Raw genomic sequence first — 25,408 nt, forward strand, 5'->3', positions numbered from 1 at the left:
TTGCTTGCGCAGCAGACGTGTTAGCGGCCGCACGTGTAAGGTCAGTTGCCTTTAAATCATAGCTGGTTCTAATCTCGTCCTTGCCAATTGGTAATGCATTCTCAATAAATGGAATTCGCACATGTCAAGCAACTTGTTTTTAATAAAGCCTAATATCTGAATGACTCTTTCTTCGCAATTTAAAACAAATGTTCAGATACACGTTTTTCTTGTCAATAGAGGGCGCTGCAGCACCACCAGTTCGAACAGATGCGCGCTCTTATTTGAAAATGTTGCGATAGTGGAGATAAAACGACACATATCTAGGAAAAGTTATGCAAGGAGGGTCCTGGAATTTGATTGAGTGCAAATAAATATTCTTAATTTTTATTCAATATGGACAAATGAGCCCCGCTCGCAGCTTCTAGTGCCCGCTGACTTAAAGGACTATGCTCGTTTTTGACAACCTGGACCTTATTTACGACATATTATAAGAAGTTTGACTCACCCAGATCACTTTTGTGTTGTTCGGAGGCCTGTAGAAGAAATTTAAAATCCAGCGCGAGCCAGTATATCCATGTAATGGCGGCGCACGGGGCATAGGGAATGCAGCTTCTCAAAATCCATTTTCGGCCGCTAAACGGTTGTTTTCATCAATCACATTGCATGAATCGACAGTTGATATTCCTCTACGCGAGCCATTCTTTCGGTTTTCAAATACGTGGTCTGTAGCCACTGTAATATGATCTTTACAAGCCTCTCCCCCACTTGCTCCAGCACGCATGCGCACAGGCCAGCGCGCAGCCTGCTATTCTCCGGCTCACATTCTCTGCGCTACGATCGTAGTTGGTGCCGAGAATATTGTCGTCGTCATTCGTCAGCAACAATCCGATCGTAGCGCAGAGAATGTGAGGGAGCATAGCCAGTGTAAAGATCATATTACAGTGGCTACAGGAGACTTGCTTCCTGCTTTCAGACAGTGCAGACGCTTCTGCTGCTTGCTCTCGCCTTTGTTTGCATTTTCTGCATTTTTCAGCTGATATTGTTGCTTTTCTTCCATAAGAAACTGTGAGCAGTGGCTCCTGGATCCTTTAAAGACTCTTATATATATTTTATTTTTTTTAGAAGATTTAGTTGCCATATTTCAACGTCTTTATCATCTCCTCACGATAACGTGAGCACGGCAGCAAGATGCCCCCTCTCACTGCAGATGACTTCCACAAACTTCTGCAGAAGATTACAGTGCTGGAAACAAAAATGAACCGGTTAGAGATGAGTGTGGACGTCAATGGACTAACTGGGAACGACACCACCTTACCATGGATTCAAAAGAGTACCAGACAAGAGCATGCTAACACACCGCTAATTAACACCAAGGAGACTACCAAGAAACAGGAGAGCCATGTACTGGGCACTAAACCTACAAACCCTCCCTGGAACTCTCTTGGTGCAAAGCCTAAGAGAAATTCACCTCCCAGGGAAAAGGGAGAACAAGGCAGAGACCCGTCCCTGGAGAACTATGAGACTGACTGGCCTGCATTATCATCCAGGCAGAGTGCCTCTTCAACCCCTGTCCCTAGAAGGACACCGCCGTGGACAACCGCAAAAGGGAGAACCAGAAACAGATCTCGCCGACAATCAACCATACAACTGGAGAACAAATTTGCCCCACTGTCTGATGACCTGGATCACATCTCTTCTTCACACAGCAGGGTAAGGACTGAGAGTAAACCAGAAAGTAAAAGGCTACCGACTGGGCCTCAAACTCTGATTGTGGGTGACTTTACTGTAAAAGATGTAAGAAGCATGTGCGGTGAAAGCACCAAAATACTCTGCTTTCCCAAGGATACGGTTGCTGACATGACAAAAAAACTCTTGCATATCGGGGTTACACATCCAACTGTGGAAAACATCATTGTGCACGTCGGAACAAATGACGTTGCGCAACAGCAGTCGGAAGTTCTTAAACGAGACTTTATTGATCTGCTGAACACAGTCAGCTCTCTGAAAGCGGAGGTGTTTATCAGCGGCCCTCTACCACCAGTCAGAAGAGGGGTTGAGAGATTCAGCAGACTGTTGGCACTGAACACATGGCTCTCAACTGCCTGTACCACTCACTCAGTGCGCTACATTGACAATTTTCCATTTTTTTGGGAACGATACCATCTTTTTCAGAGAAATGGACTCTGCCTTAACAGGTCAGGAGTAAAACTGTTTATCTCCAATCTGTTCTATTCTCTGCGTCATCCATCTGCTCCCTCTGCCATGGTCAAGGACAAGAGACAAGAAATACCAAAACAGAAGGAAGACATATCACAACATGGCAGAAACCTTGAAGAGCTGTTGCTTCAACAAAACTCTGATTATGGGAGACACCCGCGCCAGGAAGAAGAATCTTCACACCACACCCCATCGACAACAACCCAACGATGCCCCTCCCCTCCTCCACCACGCTCACCAATCAAGGGCCTCATCAAAGCTGCCACACTGAAGCTCAGCCAAATTGATGAGCTACTGCAAGAGGGGAAGTCTCTCACTCCCCCCCTCCCACTAGCACTCACCAGCGAGGATCCACCCCCCCAAGAGCGGGAGTCTCTCACTCCCCCCCTCCCACTAGCACTCACCAGTGAGGATCCACCCCCTCCACCCCCCCAAGAGCGGGAGTCTCTCACTCCCCCCCTCCCACTAACACTCACCAGCGAGGATCCACCCCCCCAAGAGGGGGAGTCTCTCACTTGCTTCCTCTCACCGGCATCCAGCAAGCACCTTCACGCGCTGTATTACGCGCTCCCAACCGCCCTTACCCCCTGCCGGGTCCAGCCTGATAAAGGCACAGCACATTCAGTTACTTGTTTACCAAATACAGCAAGCTCTAACTGATATGTACTGGGTCCAGGCTACAAGGCTAATGGCACTCATGACCCCTTCCAGGACAAGCCAGGACCCAACGTGATGGTATCTTCCTCAATTCCTGTCTTGATAGGTAATAGGAAATCAATGGTGAATCTGCTAAGTAACAGGAAACACTCAACCGGCTCTACAAATGTATCAAATTTAGTATCTATTCCTCGTCAGCCACAAACTATCACAAAGAAATGTGCAGATAATACCCTCAGCACACTAAACTTAGCTTTATTAAATGTCAGATCTTTAACAGGAAAGACATTTTTAATCAATGATTTTATCACCAACCACAATCTTGATCTTATGTTTTTAACTGAAACTTGGCTAGACCACGGTAACAGTGCAGCTGTTCTTATTGAGTCAACTCCTCCCAACTTCAGCTTTATGAGCGAGGCTAGAGTGCATAAGAAAGGAGGTGGAGTAGCCATCTTGTTTAATGACTCCCTCCAATGTAAGCAGATGTGTTATGGACATTTTGGTTCCTTTGAATATGTGGCTCTTCAGTTGAATTCCTCTTCCCGAGCGTTATTTCTAAACATCTACAGGCCACCCAAATACTGTCCAAACTTCTTTGATGACTTTGCTGAACTGTTGTCTACTGTCTGCATTGACTTTGACTGTGTGGTTATTGTTGGTGATTTTAACATCCATGTTGACAACCCTCAGGGCAGAGGGACAAAAGAGCTAGGTTGTGTCCTTGATAACTATGGACTGACTCAGCATGTGACGGAGCCCACACACAACAAGGGGCACACTCTGGACTTAATCATCACCAAAGGTCTGAATATTTCTAAGGTTCAGGTGTCTGATGTTGCGCTCTCTGATCATTCCTGTGTTTTCTTTGAGAGTACTATCTCCATGCACACAAATTCTCAATCAGAGGTTATCTCAAAACGGCACATCACTGAAAACACCAGTGAGATATTTACTCAGGCTTTCTCGTCCACACCTGCCCTCTATATGGCCTCAGTCAACGAGCTTGTAGATAATTTCAATGTTAAAATTACAAATATTATTGATGCCGTTGCGCCCACTAAGGTGAAGGTGGTCTCTGGTAAGAGAAGATCTCCATGGAGAAACGCCATGCTGGTCAGAATAGAAAAGAGAGAGTGTCGAAAATCTGAACGCAGATGGCGAAAAACAAATCTCCATGTTCATTATGACATCTATAAAGACAGACTTCGCATTTATAATATGGAGCTGAGAAATGCACGACAGACCTTCTTTTCTGACATCATCACCAAAAACCATAACAATGCGCGTGCTTTGTTTGCCACTGTTGATAGGCTGACAAACCCTCCTGTGTCAGTAGCCTCTGAACTTCTATCCACCAGGGCCTGCAATGAATTTGCCTCATTCTTCACTGACAAAATTCAGAAAATTAGACAAGCAGTTAGTGCCTCCATTCCAGGTACAGGACATGTGTCGTCACAGTGTCCACTTAAAATCAATAATTGTACCATGACACAATTTAATCCGATCAACCATAAAACCCTGGGGGACACTATACAACATCTGAAATCCTCCACCTGTTGCCTTGATGTTCTACCTACAGACTTCTTCAAAACTGTATCCAACTGCATGGCCTCTGATTTACTACACATTGTAAACACATCTCTTCTTTCAGGTGTGTTCCCACATACCCTGAAAACTGCAGTCATCAAGCCACTCTTAAAAAAGAATAATCTAGACAGCTCACAAATGAACAATTATAGGCCCATATCAAACCTCCCATTTCTAAGCAAAATAATTGAAAAGGTTGTTTTCCAACAACTGAATAACTTCCTGGCACTAAGTAATGGCTTTGATGTCTTCCAGTCAGGATTTCGACCACATCACAGCACCGAGACTGCTCTAATTAAGGTATTTAATGACATCCATTTAAACACAGATAATGGCAAAATCTCAGTCTTAGTATTACTGGATCTCAGCGCTGCGTTCGACACGGTAGACCACAACATACTACTAGGCCGACTGGAAAATTGGTTGGGAATTTCTGGTACAGTGTTAGATTGGTTTGAATCCTACTTAAAGGACAGGGATTATTTTGTGTCTATAGGCAATTACAAATCTGAGCTGACAAAAATGACCTGTGGAGTTCCCCAAGGCTCCATCCTGGGGCCTCTTCTGTTCAACATTTACATGCTCCCACTAACTCAAATTATGGAAAACAACAAAATATGTTACCATAGCTATGCAGATGACACACAAATTTATATCACTATATCACCAGGAGACTATAATCCCATACAAGCGCTGAGTAAGTGCATTCAACAAATCAATGATTGGATGTGCCAGAACTTTCTCCAACTAAACAAAAATAAAACTGAAGTAATTGTCTTTGGAGCCAAAGAAGAACGATTAAAAGTCAGTGCTCAACTTCAATCAGTAATGCTAAAAACCACAAACGAAGCCAGAAATCTTGGTGTAGTCATGGACTCAGACCTGAATTTCAACAGCCACATTAAATCAATTACAAAGTCAGCCTACTATCACCTGAAGAATATATCAAGGATCAAAGGATTTATGTCCCAGAAGGATTTGGAAAAACTTGTCCATGCGTTTATCTTCAGTAGACTCGACTACTGTAACGGCATGTATACAGGTCTCTCTAAAAAATCGATCAGACAGCTGCAGCTGATTCAGAACGCTGCTGCTCGAGTCCTCACTAAGACTAAGAAAGTGGAGCATATCACACCAGTACTAAGGTCTTTACACTGGCTTCCTGTCTGTCAAAGAATTGACTTTAAAATACTGCTGTTGGTTTATAAAGCACTGAATGGTCTAGGGCCAAAATATATTTCTGATCTGCTCATATGCTATGAACCATCCAGACCCCTCAGGTCATCTGGCACAGGTCTGCTTTCTGTCCCCAGAGTTAAAACAAAACATGGAGAAGCAGCATTCAGTTTTTATGCTCCACATATCTGGAACAAACTTCCAGAAAACTGCAGGTCTGCTGCAACTCTTGGTTCTTTTAAAACAAGCCTTAAGACTTTTCTTTTTGCCACTGCTTTCTAAGAGGAGCTATGTTAATCAGTATACTGCACTGTAACTTTTATTCCTGTATTCTATTTGTCCTGCTTTTTGTTTAAATGTCTATAATGACTTGCTTTTTGTTAGACTTCCTGGTTAGACGTCCTGGTTAGACGTCCTGGTTAGACGTCCTGGTTAGACGTCCTGGTTGGACGTCCTGGTTGGACGTCCTGGTTAGACGTCCTGGTTAGACGTCCTGGTTAGACGTCCTGGTTGGACGTCCTGGTTGGACGTCCTGGTTAGACGTCCTGGTTAGACGTCCTGGTTAGACGTCCTGGTTAGACTTCCTGGTTAGGCTTCCTGGTTAGACTTCCTGGTTAGACTTCCTGGTTAGACTTCCTGGTTAGACATCCTGGTTAGACTTCCTGGTTAGACTTCCTGGTTAGACATCCTGGTTAGACTTCCTGGTTAGACTTCCTGGTTAGACTTCCTGGTTAGACGTGCACTCAGTCAGTCAGTTTACTTGAAGTTGAGAGACTAGAGGGCAACCGGGGAAACTAGCAATGAATGAGTCCGTCACGTGTGTGCGTTAGCGTTAGTGAACAGTCACAGCTGGAGTCACAGTATTTGCAGTGGGCTGTTAATGTCTTACCGTTACTAAAAAAGGGACGATTTGCTTTTCTTTCTTTTCTAAACAAATGTCCTCTTATTCTATTCTATCCTGAGAATGACTATTTTTACTTCATGTTGACTCTTCTGATCTGAGCATATTTTTGGATTCTTTCCCTTCTTTGAAGTACCTGATTGTAGAAACTGTTTTAATGCTTTTAATTTGTCCTGCCTTTTGTTTTAAATGTCTATAATGTCTTGCTTTTTGTTTTAATGCTTTTAATGTCTCATGTAAAGCACCTTGAATTGCCCTGTGGCTGAAATGTGCTATATAAATAAACTTGCCTTGCCTTGCCTTGCCTTACAGACCACGTATTTGAAAACCGAAAGAATGGCTCGCGTAGAGGAATATCAACTGTCGATTCATGCAATGTGATTGATGAAAACAACCGTTTAGCGGCCGAAAATGGATTTTTAGAAGCTGCATTCCCTTTGCCCCGTGCGCCGCCATTACATGGATATACTGGCTCGCGCTGGATTTTAAATTTCTTCTACAGGCCTCCGAACAACACAACAGTGATCTGGGTGAGTCAAACTTCTTATAATATGTCGTAAATAAGGTCCAGGTTGTCAAAAACGAGCATAGTCCTTTAACACGAGCGTGCAAACGTTACATGCATGTGCGCAAAAATGGCACGGCACCTTTTACACGTCACCCTCTGAGAATGCGAGCGACTCGTAACGCGTGCGTATATGCACGCCTATTAATCAGCTCGCCAAAGTACCTTTATACACGCAATGCAGGCGACGAAAGCACTGAGTGTTTGTTACACTGGCACGAATCACACCCCATAGTGTGTGTGTGTGTGTGTGTGTGTGTGTGTGTGTGTGTGTGTGTGTGTGTGTGTGTGTGTGACGGTGCTTGTGTACAGCATGTGTGCGTGTTTGTGTGCCTACGTTTGTCTGTGTGTGTGCGCATGTGCTTGTGTTTATTGCTAAATGCGCTTTCATTTGTGTATTTGAGCGAGCATGTGCAAAATGTGTGTTTGGGCGTCTGTTTTTGTGTGCAAGAGAGAAAGTGAGAGTGTGTGTGTGTGTTTGCGCCTGGTCGAGCGCCGCTCCGTGCCCCCCTCCCCCGGCTGTGTTAACACCCCCGCCGTGTGTGTTGTGTGTGTGGCTGTGTGTTAAACACATGCAGTTCCTATCCTTGCCACAGTGGTCCTCGGCGTGCTCTGCACTGGCGGCTACATGGTCTGGCGCAACTGGCGCCGGAAGAACACCAAGAGCATGAACTTCGACAACCCCGTCTACCGCAAGACACCGAGGACGACGACGACGACGAGATCCACATCGGCCGCAGCGACGCCATCGGCCACATCTACCCCGCCGTGAGTGGCAGCGCCCGCCAGCCCTTCATCGCCCTGCCCCTAGGGGGCGGGATGACGGACAGCAACTCCCATTGGTACTCGGGGGCACCCATGCTCTCCAGCGGCAAATGAGACGAGGGGAGCGGCGGGGCCTGGAGGCCGGGAGAGGGTTGGGAGGGAGGGGGGCGCATGGGGGGCGGAGAAAGCTCCCCGAATAGGCCTGTCGAGGAGAAAGTGACGGGCTCACACACACACACACACACACACACACTCGCATCAAAGTGTAGTCAAAACGCACACGCACGTACACACAGTGTCCTTCACTAGTCCTCCAAATCCCATCCACCTCCATTCACCCTCACCACACATACAACCCACATTCACCCTCACCACACACACACTACAACCCACATTCACCCTCACCACACACACTACAACCCACATTCACCCTCACCACACACACACTACAACCCACATTCACCCTCACCACACACACACACTACAACCCACATTCACCCTCACACACATACACTACAACCCACATTCACCCTCACACACACACACTACAACCCACATTCACCCTCACCACACACACATACAACCCACATTCACCCTCACCACACACACTACAACCCACATTCACCCTCACACACATACACTACAACCCACATTCACCCTCTCATCCCATGTTCCTACCGGCCATGTGTCCTTCTGGTTGCGTTTCCTGGGGCGCGCAGCGCTCGGCGTGCTGTAGCTTTAGTTTCTACCCCTCACCTTGAAAGGGCGGCGTCGTCTTCTCTGAGACCAACCGCAGAATGGAACACAAACCTAGACAGCACCTAATATGATAGGACAATCCTGAATCATATTCCATTAATTCCTGGCAGGTGTTAAACATATCCATCGCATCCTCTGTTTTAGCGTTGCTCGTTTGCGTGTGTTTTTAAGGATTGTAGAGACAGGTGTGTAAGCACCGGGGGGCTTTGGGGGCCCGGACAGAAAGGTGGGAGGGGCTAGTGCTTTGATCCGTCGGCATGGTGAGACACGTCCTTGTCACCGCCCCGTGGTCGGTCGATCTGGCTGCACACACACACACACACACACACACTCTTCCATGGCGTGGTTGTTAACAGTGTTTTATCTGCTCCCTGCAGCGTGTGGCGCTGAGTCCAGACGATGACGGGTTCCCCTGAGGGACGCACCATAACGCCCCTCTCCCCCCCCCCCCCCCCCCCCCCCCCCCCGGTCCCGGGCCCTCCCACTGACTCCCCGGGACCCACACTGCAGCGGAGGGGGGCAGCCAGGGAGGAGAGACAGCCTGAAATAACCACATACAAGGACATGGACAAGGTGTATCTTGTAGTTTACACATGTCTCTTTGACATATCTGTCTCTCTCTCTCCTTACTAGTAACTGGTAACTACTACTACTCTAATAGTACCACTAGTACTGCTACATCTACTACCCCCGTAGTGTCGTCCTCTGTCTCAACCCCCTGTTAGCAGTCAACACAGTAGTGGTGAATGTTGCTTAACGATGACTAACCTCAAAGCCCTTCAGTGCACATGTACATAGAGGCTGCCCTATCCTCGAGTACCTCGCCAGGAGATAGGGCTAGCTATATTTTGAATTTGTGTCTTTTTGACTTTGTATTTATTGTTTGTCTGTGCTTGCTGTTGTAAATACCATAAGTCGGACCAGGTGTGCACAAGTGGGGGGGGTAAGCCGGACCAGGTGTGCACCGGGGGGGGGGGGGGGTTACAGGCCAGTGCAGACGGACGTAGGAGAGGGGGAGGAATGGGGAGATTTTGGAGAGGGTGTGTTTTGGCCTCAGGAAAAAGCAGCACGCTGGGCAGAACGGGGGGTTTGGGGTAATCCGCTCTGCTGGCATCAGAGGAACACACACAGGTTGATCATGACGAGGTGGGGGACTGGGGCCTGCTGGTCTACTGGCTGTATTTGTGTGTGAGGGTCCCTCTCTGGTCCTCTCCTAGTTGAACCAGCATACTGTACACCAACACATACTGTACGAAGCACTGATTCAAACAGAGGGAAGTTGCAAACAAACAACATGGCGATGGATGGCTATGCAGCGTTGTGTTTAGATGTACTAACCCTCGCCACCTTACCAGGTCACCATATTCTCGTCTTCCATACTAAGTAGCGCATTCTGAGCCCTGTACATTAGAGTGGATTACTAGGTTAGAGCTAGTGGGTCTGCCACACTGGATTATTTTTTCTTCCTTTTTTTTTCTTCTTTCTTTTCTTTATTAACACCAATACTTATGACATTGACATGTTTGTTGCATCAACAAAACAACAAACCACAAACAAGGAAACTGCTTGGAAAGTGCCTTCATATTTCCACAGTTTTGAAGATTGGTATATCCTTTAGTTATCGTTCCAGTCCAGTGTCCTCCCTTTGAGTCTTACAGTATATAGAGTCCATGTTTTCCATTTCCTGTCCAGTTGTGCTTCCTGTAGTCCACACGGGATTCTGTTTAGTTGATGTCGTTCAGGAAACAACGCTCTTGTCTTTCGTGCCCTCCTGCATTCTGAACACACTGCACACACAAGTAGCCTAACACTCTGAACACACTGCACACACAAGTAACCTAACACTCTGAACACACTGCACACACAAGTAGCCTAACACTCTGAACACACTGAACACACAAGTAACCTAACACTCTGAACACACTGCACACACAAGTAACCTAACACTCTGAACACACTGCACACACAAGTAGCCTAACACTCTGAACACACTGCACACACAAGTAGCCTAACACTCTGAACACACTGCACACACAAGTAACCTAACACTCTGAACACACTGCACACACAAGTAACCTAACACTCTGAACACACTGCACACACAAGTAACCTAACACTCTGAACACACTGCACACACAAGTAGCCTAACACTCTGAACACACTGCACACAAAAGTAACCTAACACTCTGAACACACTGCACACACAAGTAACCTAACACTCTGAACACACTGCACACACAAGTAACCTAACACTCTGAACACACTGCACACACAAGTAACCTAACACTCTGAACACACTGCACACACAAGTAACCTAACACTCTGAACACACTGCACACACAAGTAACCTAACACTCTGAACACACTGCACACACAAGTAACCTAACACTCTGAACACACTGCACACACAAGTAACCTAATGAGTGTTTGGTAGCGTGGTTCCATATCTATTACACTATACGAGTTGTACTGTAAGTGCATAAAACGCAACATTTTCAAAGCACTGAGTTTGAAAGTAAAACACCTGCTTTTGGGCCGAGTGGCTGTGAGCTCATCTGCATTCCAGACTTTTGCCGGAGTAGTTTAGTTGACACAGCACAGCTGTTTACAGCACAGATTAATGTGAAGAGCTCTCTGAAATGCTAATTCAAGTTACTGAATTAAAATACTCTATCTGTTTAACACAAGAAGCATACTGTAGGAAGACATGTTGGAGTGGATTACATACAGCATATAGTCCATTGATTGCACAGACAGACACAGAGCTTCTTGGCGCGCGCACACACACACACACACACACACACACATTATTTCTTATTTGTCAGGCTTAGCTTGTGGCACTTGCCTAGCTCGGTAGTTGATTGGATGATTAACGATAGGTATAGATCATGACTGTCATTGCTCCATTGAACATGTCTGCTCAGACCTGCTCCAGCATAGGCACAAGGGAGGAGAGAGGTAGTAGGGGGTGCTCCAGGATAGGCACAAGGGAGGAGAGAGGAGGTAGAGGGTGCTCCAGGATATGTACAGGGCGGAGGGGGGGAGAGGGGGTAGGGGGTGCTCCAGGATTAGACCCAACCCACCCGGAACTCTGTGGAAGATGAATGGAGGGTCATTTATCTCTGTGGAATGCTGCTGACAGTGTGTCCGGCTAATCTGACACACACACACACACACACACAATAAAATCACACTTCCATGTCTCAGCAGGAAGTCAGTATCTCTGCTCCTGTCTGCCCACACGTGCAGATGGTAAATGGACTACACTTATATAGCGCTTCTATCCAAAACGTTTTACAAACAAGGCCTCTAATTCTGGTAAAATAAAGGTTTAATAAAAAAATAAAAAAAAATCACCCATTCACACAACAAAGGCAGCAGCTGCCATGCAAGGTTCTAGCCTTCTCATTGGGAAAAATTTCAGTGTCATGTTGCCAGGAGGAGACGGGATTCGAACCGCCGACCGATCATTGGACGACCGCTCTACCTCCTGAGCTACAGATCCATGTTGCATGCTGGCCATTTTGTCTAAGTGTGGTTTGTGGTCAGAACCCCTGAGTCCCTGTGTAGAAGCTGGGTGTCAGATTGCTTCTTGCTCTAGGCACCCGGCGTTAGACAAACTGAAGGACGCCTAAAAGGAGGACAGTGTTCTCCTTGTAAACGTTCCAGCCATTTATCAACCTGGGTGTATTTACACCCCGTAACCTTTAGAGGCACTAGAACACTAGAACACTGCAGAGGACAAAGTGTAGATCACTTTCTTTTTTTTCTCTGAGCTTGGTCTAACACCTCCATCTTTAGACGGTTGTTTAATGGTATCAGTTACGGAGCAGGTCTGCTAATCTTTATAATTACTCGCATGTAGATCTAATGGCTTGGCTGACAGGCAATCCAATCCGGGTGATATAGGTATCCATGAATCTGTCTGTGCACCAGTTTCCGAGCTGATGTGTGTGTGTATGTGCGTGTGCGTGTGTGTGTGCTACAGGACGTATCCCCCTAAGTCCAGCCTGGTTTTCTATTCACTGCTCTACATAGCTCCTGTAGTGTCAACCCTATTTGGGTAGGACCACCCAAGTCTGGGAGTGTGAGCCCCGGTATCCATTGCCAGAGCCTTTAGCTGGTATACTGATATCCAGAAATAATGTCAAGGTATTAAGGCAAACAAGGTGTATTAAATCAAATACAGTCACAAGCACAGTGGTCTTTCAACCACTGAGGAGTCTTATGTTTTTGCTGAAGACTCTATAGCAGAAACATGCTCATTAGATTTATTTTCCCTGCTGCTTTAGTCTAGAACACCCTGTCTCTTCCTTTTTCTCTCTATGCATCTGTTATGGGGGTCCCCGTCCACCTGGACATGGGGTCCAGACCCACGCAACTCCACCACCCCCCAAGGTGACTATCTAACACCACTCACATCTCATCAGCCCGCCTTCACGTCATCTCGCTGCCATCTCCTTCCATCTCATCTTGTTTTTGGTAAGGGCTAACTTTCTGGAAGGCTAGTAGACACACTGGTAGAAGAATGAAGAGGAGAAAGAGGAACCTACCGTGGACCAGGGCCCCCTTACCCTGAGCTCAACAGCGCAAGAGAGCTGACCCGCCCCCCCCCCCCAAGTTTGGTCTGTGAAAGGGACCCTCCTTGAGCCTGTTGGTCACTGTCAGATGTCACCCCTGTGGTATTTACCCCCCCCCCCCCCCCCCCCCTCCTCACTGTACTACATTTTGGCTACCTACTTGATGTGTAATTACTTGAAGGACATTGGTTTAAACTCCTGCTTTTGTAACTGTCATTGTAAATGGAGGATTGAGGGGGGGGTTGAGATAGGGTTTTGTTGGGGGGGTGGGGGGAGGGGGGTTGAGATAGGGTTTTGTTGGGGGGGTGGGGGGAGGGGGCTTGAGATGGGGTCTTGTTGGGGGGGGGTTGGTGATCATCCATGGACATTCCAAACATCCCTGGCTCTTCTCCTCATCCCTCAGTCATATCCATCAGACATTTTCTACGCTGTTTGTTGCACAAACTTTTCAAGAAGCCTTCTGCACTGTGTAAAGTGGTCCATGGGAGCGTGGGAGAGAAAGGGCCGGTCGGTACAGTCCAATGGTTTTGGATCATGACTTGTAAATACGTTTTCATACAGCAGAACTTTTGATAATGTTTTAAACGTATCTGTAAAAAAAGATGTACATAAAACTCCAGGAAAAAAAGGAGTGTAGACCATATATGAATTTATTTGTACACACGAGCACTGGATTTCTTTACTACTTGATTGTAACTAAAAATTAATAATCTGCCAAAGTGTTTTTATCTTTTTTTCCATCTGATTTTGTATTTTTTTTGCTTTTTAACAGTACAGCATTGCAGAGTTTAGGGTGTTTATACTGTATTTAATTCTGTTGAATAGATTTTTGTTGAGTGTTAAAAAGAGGGGTTATCATTTTAATTTATTGGTGCCTTGTTTGTTTGTGCTGTATATTTTATTCTGTTGTTTTGTTTTTGGTGTTTTGTGTCTGGGGGAGGGGAGGAGAGGGGACTGGGTGAGGGGAGGGGACTGGGTGAGGGGACTGGGTGAGGGGAGGGGACTGGGTGAGGGGACTGGGTGAGGGGTGAGGGGACTGGGTGAGGTGAGGGGAGGGGAGGGGACCGGGTGAGGGGACTGGGTGAGGGGAGGGGGGACTGGGTGAGGGGACTGGGCGAGGGGAGGGGGGACTGGGTGAGGGGACTGGGCGAGGGGAGGGGACCTGGTGAGGGGAGGGGACTGGGTGAGGGGAGGGGACTGGGTGAGGGGTGGGGGGACTGGGTGAGGGGAGGGGACCGGGTGAGGGGACTGGGTGAGGGGAGGGGGGACTGGGTGAGGGGACTGGGCGAGGGGAGGGGACCTGGTGAGGGGAGGGGACCTGGTGAGGGGACTGGGTGAGGGGAGGGGACTGGGTGAGGGGAGGGGACCTGGTGAGGGGAGGGGACCTGGTGAGGGGACTGGGTGAGGGGAGGGGACTGGGTGAGGGGAGGGGACCTGGTGAGGGGACTGGGTGAGGGGAGGGGACCTGGTGAGGGGAGGGGACTGGGTGAGGGGAGGGGGGACTGGGTGAGGGGAGGGGACCGGGTGAGGGGAGGGGACTGGGTGAGGGGAGGGGACCGGGTGAGGGGAGGGGACTGGGTGAGGGGAGGGGGGACTGGTTGAGGGGTGGGGACTGGGTGAGGGGTGAGGGGACTGGGTGAGGGGTGAGGGGACTGGGTGAGGGGAGGGGACTGGGTGAGGGGAGGGGACTGGGTGAGGGGAGGGGACTGGGTGAGGGGTGGGGGGACTGGGTGAGGGGAGGGGACTGGGTGAGGGGAGGGGACCTGGTGAGGGGAGGGGACTGGGTGAGGGGAGGGGACCTGGTGAGGGGAGGGGACCGGGGGAGGTGGGCTGGGGATGGGGTCCAACTTAGCATCTTCTGTACTTACATGGAATATCTGTACTGTATGCCAAAATGGTCTCACTCATGTTTCTATGAAATCAAGCTGTTGATAAATATCTCTATATATTGATATATTAAATTTATAAAAATCTCCAAAGCTTGTTTGTGTATTGAGTTGTTATTTTTCCTGCTTTGTTGTTCTTGTTCTTTCTCCCAGACAGTTGTCATGGTGGATACAGCGTGAGTGACTTCTCTCCTGATGCCAGGTTGGGTTCTCTCTAATGACACCTCTATAACCAGCGAGAGAGAGAGAGAGAGAGAGAGAGAGAGCGGTGGAGGGAGGGAGGGGCAGCAGAGGGGGGGTGTGATGGATGGCGGGCAGGGAGAGTTGGTGGGGGCATCGGGGTCCAGCACACTGGTCATTGTTCCGGGGGCTCTGCTCTTCCTCCCACATGTGGCCTCACCCCCTACCTTGTCATCTCTCTCTGTTGAGATAAGAGAAGAACTCTCCATCACTGATTCTAATCATTCTATCAGAGATTTACGACAACGCAGGCTCGGTATATCTCTCTCCATGACACCCAGCTGCTGGCTGCCTCCGTGCCCAGGACAGGCAGCTGGCGAGGAGGGGCCACGGACAAGGTCACGGTCGGTGGGTTGGTCTGCCCGTCGAACAGCTAGACATGGGACGAGGCTGGTGTGTATAGGCAGGAGGTGAATGCAGCTGGGTGTGAGAATATTGACCTGCGTTGATACGCAGTCAATGAGCTTCATACTGTACCGGCTGAGAAATCTCTATCCCTGTGTGTGTGTGTGTGTGTGTTTGTGTGTGTGTGTGTGTGTTGGTCCTTGTTTGTCTGTAGTCGTTAACATTCAGAAATGGCTTACTTGGCTTACCTTGTCCGGCGTGAGGCTGACCCCATAACCCCACAGGTTTGTTAAACACCGAGCATCCTGGGAAGCGACGGTGGTTGACCTGCCCTTCATCTGATGGTTGACCCGCCCTCCCCCAACCTCTCAGCTTCATCCATCATCCAACCACCTCCCAGCGCTCCCCTCTACTGCCCACGCTGGTCACATCTGGAGGGCAGCACAGTGGAGAGAAGCTCTCACTGCATATCGAAGGTGTTATAATAACATTTTTATGTAGACAAATCGGAAAACAAATAAATAAACATCCACAGAGCTTTTAGAAAGGTGCAGAATAAAATTGTTTCCCCCCCCCCAAAAAAAGACTGATTATGAATGTAATTATCCGGTAGAGTCAGCATGCATGTCAGGCGTTCATGACATTACATTATATCACAGTATATTGTATATTATACAATTCATTTCTTCTTTTTTTCATAGCATGACAAAGGGATGTAGGGAAAAAGTAGCCCTCTCTGGCAGAAATGAATGGGGCAAGACTTCCTGCTAAAGGGTCCCCAAAGAGGGAACTACATCCGAGTCAAAGCTACTTTAAGAAGTCACTGGTCCAGGATGAAAACACCCTGACTTAAGACCACGTCCACCTTGATGGTGATTGCCTACCGGGCCTAGGCCAATCAGTTATTAGTATGGAGGCTCCCAACACGGGCTGCATTCTGAATCATGTACTTCCATACAATATAATATTCCATTGATGGAAGTAGTGTGTCCCAGTACATAGTATGCCACATGCAATATGGCAACAAAAAAAACAGGATGTCCTACTACTGAACAGCCGGTCGTATTTTGTACTTTTCTGGCTATTCTGACCCACAATCCTGTGCTCAGAGGAAATTATGTCACGTGCGAATTGCACAGGAGGCGTTTTGATGAATCCTAGCTGTGGACGAATATTGCTTCATGGACAACGGATGTGGTCAAATTTGAAGGTGCAATGTGATGATAAGGTATGTCCCAACTGAATGCATACTGCGTGCAAAGTACGTACTTTCTAGGAGCAGATGAAGTACGTACTGGTCCCAAGAGGTAGAAGTATGCTATTTGGAACGCAGCCTTGGTGTGTGTGTTGGAGGTGGAAGTATGCTATTTGGAACGCAGCCTTGGTGTGTGTGTTGGAGGTGGAAGTATGCTATTTGGAACGCAGCCTTGGTGTGTGTGTTGGAGGTGGATGTGGTCCTACGAGGTCAGTGGGAGGGCCAAGTCCAACTGGACAGTGTCTAGGGGCGGAGCCAAGTCCACGGGAGAGGCAGCATGTTGTTACATTACACCACAATGAAGTCATTTTTAGATGGTTTTACCAAGAAGGATATATATTATAATATATTGTATATAATACATTTTTCCCCATACAATGACAAAAGGATGTAGGGAAAAAATTGAATGACATTTCTGTATTGAATGACATTTTTAACCATGCAAATAAAGACATTTACCACATGTATCTACATCCTTATACAGTACACATCAACCCAAACAACCTCAACATGAGCTATGTTGTACAACAAAGTGGAGCGGAGGTCTTTGTAGCTATCCGAAACTTTAGGTTACTTGCATAACCCCGGTTCTCTGATGACATGAGTGAGATGTCACCTGTGGGATGGGATGCGCATGCCCCGCCCTCCCAGGTCATATACCTGAGTCACCGCACCAAACCTCATTCTCGATTAAACTTTCTGAACCCATCCATGTGCAATCCGGGTAAGATGGTGAAACATCTCACTCATGTTATCAGAGAACCGGGGTTACGCAAGTAACCTAAAGTTCTCTTTCAAACATCCATTTCAATGTCCACCTGTGGGATGGATATAAACCACTCCCGTATTGCAGAAAAGTTATGAACCGAGTTTGATGGCAGAGAGGATGGCAACCAGCAGCCGCCCTCCTAGGACGAGCTGACGCTCAGAACTGCATGAGCCACAGATGGTGCGGTCACATCCAGCCGGTAAAATCTGGCAAACATGTGGGGAGTAGACCCACTCACCGCTGCCCAGATCTCCCGCACTGACAAGCCCCTGAACAGTGCCCAAAAGGCAGCCATCCTCCGAGTAGAATGTGCCTTGAGGCCAGCCGGGGGATGCACCCCTTTACACCCATAAGCCATAGAAATGGCGTCCACAATCCAGTGCGATAGCCTCTGGCTAGAAATACGCTTCCCCACCCAAGGAGGAGCCCACGAGACAAAGAGCTGGGAGGTCTGTCTAATTGCACTGGTCCTATCCACGTACGTGCGTAACGCTCGTACAGGACATAGGCAATTGAGCCTCTGGCCCTCAGGCGAGGAGAAAGGAGGGGGTGGAAAGCCAACAGCTCCACGGTCGTAGCATTGGGAGCGGAGATGACCTTGGGCAAGAGGGCAGGGTTTAGACGCAGGGAGACCCTTGATAACCCAGCGCCAAAGTCCACACACATGGGGCTGACAGACAGTGTGCAGCTCACTCACGCGTTTAGCTGAGGACAGAGCCAACAGCAGCACTGTCTTAAAAGATAAAACCTTCATGTCAATGTTCTCCAAAGGCTCAGAAGGCTGTGCGGAGAGTGCATCCAACACAATGGTGAAGTCCTAGGATGGGGTCACAGGCTTGGACACAGGGCGTGAACGGAGCGCGCCCTTCATGAACCAACGCACCAGTGGGTCTTCATCTAGGGTGGAAGAACCAAAACCCGCGTGATGGGCAGAGATGTCCGCCAAGTATACCTTCACGGTACTGGCGGATAGGCCCTTGCCCAGGAGAGATTGCAGAAAGCACAAAACTTTCACAGCAGAACACTGAAAAGAAATTATGAGCTGTTTGGCGCATCACATCTTTAGCCGCCGCCCTGGCATTGAGCATGGTATCACACTGGTGTAAGTTCACTCATGTCCATGTCCAATCTCCAACAGACAAGGCCCACAGGGCCGAGCGGATCGGTCGGGGAGAGGCTATTCGCCCATGCACTCGGAACCAACAGTCCACGAACAGGAGAAAGGTCCGGGTCGGCCCGGAAAGGTGACTCCACATACCATTTTGGAGTAGGAGTGATCCATGCTCGTAATCACCCCTGGACAGGCCAAGCCCACAGGGCCAGGGCACAAGATCCCTGCGTGACGGGAGGGGCCAAGGCTGCCCCAAGAGGAGTTGGTTTTAAGGTGAATGTTAGAAAATGGCTACTAGCCAAAGTCCAAGAATAGACAGGTAGGGGAGGGAGGGCTTGTTAGTATGTGTACATGATGTGTTATGTAGCTTTATGTGTTTGTCTTAAGGCAAGGCAAGTTTATTTATATAGCACATTTCAGCCACAGGGCAATTCAAGGTGCTTTACATGAGACATTAAAAGCATTAAAACGTCTTAAGGTTTTTATGTTGAAACCAAGGACCCCAACGGACATAAGTCCATGACTTTTTTTGTGCTATCCTTGATATTTGTTTTAATGCATGAAATGTATTTTAAAGTGATATGTCGACTAAACAAAAAACAAAAACAAACTTTAATTTCAAAGCCATTATTGGTAAATTTCCACCTTACATCTCGTCTCTGTTGGACTGGAGCCTTGGTACCTACCAGACCATGCATTCTGAACTCGGTAGAGCTGCTTTTTTCCACGATGCTCCTTATACCTGGAATACTTTACAACAGACTCTACAGCTTGAGGTCCTTCCTTCAGTCACAGAGTTGGCTCTAGACCTATGTACTTCAACCTGTAACTCTTTTTAATTATTATTATTGTACATTGCATTTGTTTTGTTGATTTGTGTCTCTGTGTAAACTTGTCATCACTGTAAATGAGGGGAAACCTCAGTGCTTCACAAGTATAAATAAAGTTGTGAAATGAAATGAAATAAAACATGAACACTTGAAATGCATGCTGCCTCTCCCATGGAGTTGGCTCCGCCCCCGCCTCCATCCTGTTGGACTTAGCCCTCCCACTGACCTCCTAGAAGCACCACCCCCAAGCCAGCAACCTTAGGTCCCCAGCAACACACACACCAAGCTGGGAGCCTCCATGACCCTTAAGGCTCCCACAGAGTCGGGCGGAACGGACTCCGCAGAGGTCCACGTGGACGTCCACACGAAGCTCAAAATTTTGCGCCGACGTCAGCGTCGCGCACAGGTGTCAAACAAAAGGCTGATCGGCGTGCTTGTTCACATCGACCTGCATTAAATGTGACACCGATCTGCATCTGCCAACGCCATCATGTGGTATAAACATGGCAGAGACGGAGGCAAGCTTTGAGGAGAGACTGGCAGACGAGGTACGAAAGTACCGAAACCTCTATGACACATCACAGAGGGAGTACAAGGACTTTCAGAGGGGCAGCAACTCATGGAGGGAGATTGCCCGCACACTGGGCAAGGATGAGGCAGTGTGCAGATCAAAGTGGAAATACCTCAGGGACAGATTCACATAAGCCAAAAGAAACATGAAGGGGAAAAGTGGGGACGGGGCAAGTGGAGTAGCCGCCCCCCTTATCTATTCCATGCTGTCATGACTTGACAGATTTAACAGAATTCCTCCTCATCATCGGTGGATGACGCCATGACAGAAAGTGTAAACAGCCTGCAATGACTGTGGGAAATGTAGTAAACTGGCATGAGAAATGTAAGAAATTGGTACGCGGTGGTACGCTCGACTATGGAACCTCAAACGACTGCGGACAGGCCGTGCGGAGTCTGGTCCGCTCACAGTAAGCAGAAAGTCTTGCCCCATTCATTTGGCTAAGCAGAAAGTCTTGCCCCATTCATTTGGCTAAGCAGAAAGTCTTGCCCCATTCATTTGGCTAAGCAGAAAGTCTTGCCCCATTAATTTCTGCCAGGGAGGCCTTGTGCGTGGTGACATGCACCAAAGATAGCAAATGTCCGGTTGTCACTCCCTCCCTCCCTCCTTCCCTGCCGGGGTTCAAACCCTGGTGTGGAAGACTTTTTGTCACTGGATGTTATAGAAGCTATGTAAAAATTTGGTTACCTGGTGGTGCTGTCAGTTATTTAATTTATGTGCAGTAATTGAACATTTGAAATATTAATTTCATACTCATATTAGGCTATACTTTGCATGTATTTACCAGGTAAATGTTTAGTAATTGAGGGACTATGAAAGGAAGGGTTACCCAAAAATTGTTCAGAGTAAGTTTATTTAGCAATAGAAATCCATAAGCCTAGGGCCAATGGGCCTAGGATATAGATAATAAACTACCGGTGGAATGGTGGTGGAGCAATAGTGGGAGCATTTCGGATTACTAGCGGACCGCTGTCCCTGACACTACTAATCCGCCAGAGGTCCGCTAGCCATTCGATGTGCAAATGATCTCGCCCTAGTCCTATATCACTGGCCTGTGCTGTCCCTAGTCGTATATCACTGGCCTGTGCTGTCCCTAGTCCTATATCACTGGCCTGTGCTGTCCCTAGTCCTATATCACTGACCTGTGCTGTCCCTAGTCCTATATCACTGACCTGTGCTGTCCCTAGTCCTATATCACTGACCTGTGCTGTCCCTAGTCCTCTCCCTAGTCCTATATCACTGACCTGTGCTGTCTCTGGTCCTCTCTCTAGTCCTATATCACTGGACTGTGCTGTCCCTAGTCCTATATCACTGGCCTGTGCTGTCCCTAGTCCTATATCACTGGCCTGTGCTGTCTCTGGTCCTCTCTCTAGTCCTATATCACTGGCCTGTGCTGTCCCTAGTCCTATATCACTGGCCTGTGCTGTCCCTAGTCCTCTCCCTAGTCCTATATCACTGACCTGTGCTGTCTCTGGTCCTCTCTCTAGTCCTATATCACTGACCTGTGCTGTCTCTGGTCCTCTCTCTAGTCCTATATCACTGACCTGTGCTGTCCCTAGTCCTCTCCCTAGTCCTATATCACTGACCTGTGCTGTCTCTGGTCCTCTCTCTAGTCCTATATCACTGGCCTGTGCTGTCCCTAGTCCTATATCACTGGCCTGTGCTGTCCCTAGTCCTACCACTGGCCTGTGCTGTCCCTAGTCCTATATCACTGACCTGTGCTGTCCCTAGTCCTATATCACTGACCTGTGCTGTCTCTGGTCCTCTCTCTAGTCCTATATCACTGGCCTGTGCTGTCCCTAGTATTATATCACTGGCCTGTGCTGTCCCTAGTACTATATCACTGGCCTGTGCTGTCCCTAGTACTATATCACTGGCCTGTGCTGTCCCTAGTACTATATCACTGGCCTGTGCTGTCCCTAGTCCTATATCACTGGCCTGTGCTGTCCCTAGTCCTCTCTCTAGTCCTATATCACTGGCCTGTGCTGTCCCTAGTATTATATCACTGGCCTGTGCTGTCCCTAGTACTATATCACTGGCCTGTGCTGTCCCTAGTACTATATCACTGGCCTGTGCTGTCCCTAGTACTATATCACTGGCCTGTGCTGGCCCTAGTCCTCTCCCTAGTCCTATATCACTGGCCTGTGCTGTCCCTAGTACTATATCACTGGCCTGTGCTGGCCCTAGTCCTCTCCCTAATCAGCCGCCTGCTCCCTCAGCTCCTTGGTTGCTTTGCATGAGGCCCATGTCAACATATGTCAACAAATACTCATTGTTTCTCTATGTATGGAGATTTTAGAAATGTGCAAATAGAATTAATTCATTCCCTCCATTGATAGATTTAACCATAACTTACAGCTTTTCTCAATTGCTTAAACACGTTTTTTTGAATGAAGACCTTGTTTTCTCAAAACACAAATCACCAAAACACACACACACATCATTCCAAATCCAACACTTCTCTTGCAAAATAACCCTCTGCCTTCAAATGACAAACACAACCTTCGAAACACATTTAACCTCTTCTCAAAAGTGAACTTTGAGTTCAAATGACAAATACAACCCTCAACACACATTTCTCAAAAGTGAACTCTGATCACCAATTGAACACTGCAGTGCAAAATGGAAAACACTATTGTCTGAATGGAAAACACTCAGAATTAGACTTTTGCATGTTCATGCTGTAACACTAACATTTTGTAAAATATTACAGTATAATGTTGTATGGTATACTCAAATATAAAACAACACAAATAATGCAGTAACAGCAAAACTTTTTTTTATCTTGCACCCAAACAAGAAACAACTTAGGCAACATCTTGCCTTTGGGCCCTGTCTGGCCACAGGACCTCATCTCCATCACAGGCGATGTCCTCCATGCCGAGGCAACGGGGGAAGAAGCGCCTGGAACTGCGTAAGAAACCTTGACAGGCCTCAGCTGGGACGTCCCCACAGGCCTCCTCCAGAGCCTGCAGCAGTGGGATCCGTTGGGGTGGCTGCCTCTCCTAGACCTTCCACCTCCAGGCGGAGAAGAACTCCTCAATACGGTTTAGGAAGGGAGGTAGACAAAAGAACAATGTGTGTGGTTGGTGAACCAGTCTCGGACCCCAGCAGCCCGGTGGAAACTCACGTTGTCCCAACGTAGTTGAGCTGCTGTGGTCCAAAGAACTGGTCTGGAGGAATGAGAATGTTCTGTAGAGTGTCCAGGAATGAGGATGTTCTGTAGAGTGTCCAGGAATGAGGATGTTCTGTAGAGTGTCCAGGAATGAGGATGTTCTGTAGTGTCCAGGAATGTAAGCAGATGATTGGAGTTGTATGGACCCATGGTGGCGTGATGGTGGATGATACCGTGGTGGTTCATGACCGCACACATGGTGATGTTTACCCCTCGCTGACCAGGGACCTCCACAATGGCACGCCGGCCAATGATATTCCTGCCCCGACGCCTTCGTTTGATCAGGTTGAAGCCGGCCTCGTCAATGTAGATGAATGGTGCATTGTCTAGCTCCAGAACTCTCTGAAACACACAGCATGACAATATCAGACATGGACCTAGAGCAGCCAATACAGTATCATATTGTGAAACAATGTACCTGTAAATACTGTAGATAACTTAATCATATTACAGGTGCAATACAGTAATGCGTCAGTTCTGAATATTGGACTTACTTGCACATAATCATGGCGCTGTTGTTTTACCCTGTCCAAATTCCTTTCAAATGGTACCCTGTACACCTGTTTCATCCTCAGGGAATAATGGCGCAGGGCGCGGTCCAATGTGGCCAAGCTGTAATGTTTTGGAAAATCTGTTGCTCTGCAATGACCTTTGTCTTGATTTGTTTTAGCGTGAAGGCATTGTCCTCTAAAACCATAATGGCAGTCTCATACTGAGCGGTCAGTGGTCATCTTTCAATCCTGCAAAAAAGATACATAGAGTTAAATAATTACTGTACATATTGTATTGACAAAGCAGGAATGCAGTTCCCAATCTCATCATACAGTATGTTCCATACTGTTGTTTACAGTACTATGGTCCACTTACAAAACTATATTCTACAGTATCATTGAGTGCTGTATTGATACAATATGCAGTACTACATACAGTAAAGTGTAGTGAATAGCATTTCTTACCTATTTTGCATTTCTGAAGGTCCGGATTATGGAGGCAACTGAGTGTTTAGCAATTAGCTTTGTTGTGTGTTCCAAGTAAAGATAGTGAAATTCTAATTGAAAAGAGTGTGCAAAATATACTGTAGACACATGTGTGTAGTGTTTTGAGGTGGTTGGGAAAAAGGGAGGTTTGGAATTGACAGCTGAGTGTAAAGAAGATGTGTGTGTTTGCAGTCAGAGACATAGTGTAGAGTTTTGAGAAAAGGTGATTTGGAATTGAAATCGGTTTGTAAAGCAGACGTGTGTGTTTGCAGTCAGAGACGTGTGTAGAGTTTTGAGAAAGGGTGAAAGGGGAATTGAGAGCTGCGTGTAAGCAGATATGTGTGCTAGAAGTTCAGCAGAATAGGTTTAGTGATTTGGTACACAAGTCAGAGATTATGCACATTGTGCTTAACTTTTGATTTTTGTGTTTAAGCAAATGAGAAAAACTGTAATAATTACATGACTTATAGCTGAATACTGTTGTGTTATCATGGGGGGTCAGACCAGTCGCGCCGAGGGTATGAATAGAAGCATTAAGCTCAAATCTGAACGTGATCTTCCTTGTAAAGAAAGGCCATGACAATGATTAAAAACAAATCCACATTTGAAGCATGTCCCGGCGGGTAAGAAGAGAATACTGTATGATACTGTGAGAATGGATGTTAATAAAGTTGGGATTCTTTTATATTGAACCAGTCCTCACAGATCTAACAGAATGACAGATTACGAGTTTTGATAAAGAAACTATTGTTCATAAATATGTTGAACCAATCCCAGTTGGGACATGGATTGTATGTGCGGTGTTTTCCATGTATGGTGGTTGATGAGTAAACAGTGGCAAACAGTAATAATACATTGGGATGTGGAGAGATGCTTCCACAGTTTACAGGATTGATTTTGATTTGATTTGATTCTTTAAGTGCAAAGTGCACTTAGTGCAAAGTGCAAGTGATTGAGTCAGAATGGCAGCATACTGTAATAGAAGGGATTAAGCAGAGACAGGAGCCACAGCTGTCAGAAGCAGTCAGGGCCAATGACCTGCCCGCCTACCAGGAAT

The 25,408-nt window shown here is 47.3% G+C and overlaps 1 protein-coding gene across 1 annotated transcript in view; it reads left to right on the forward strand.

Moving 5' to 3' along the window:
• The window catches only part of lrp8 (low density lipoprotein receptor-related protein 8, apolipoprotein e receptor), a gene marked incomplete at its 3' end in the record, with an annotated part of 194,081 nt that extends 186,114 nt beyond the window's left edge, over positions 1-7,967 (forward strand). Inside the window, 2 exon segments of the mRNA XM_084436357.1 lie at positions 7,667-7,785; positions 7,788-7,967. Coding sequence (XP_084292483.1) covers positions 7,667-7,785; positions 7,788-7,967 — 299 coding nt within the window.
• Positions 7,968-25,408: the final 17,441 nt, after the last annotated feature.

This window comes from Borostomias antarcticus (assembly GCF_949987555.1).
Source record: "Borostomias antarcticus genome assembly, chromosome: 3".
NCBI classification, from domain to species: domain Eukaryota; kingdom Metazoa; phylum Chordata; class Actinopteri; order Stomiiformes; family Stomiidae; genus Borostomias; species Borostomias antarcticus.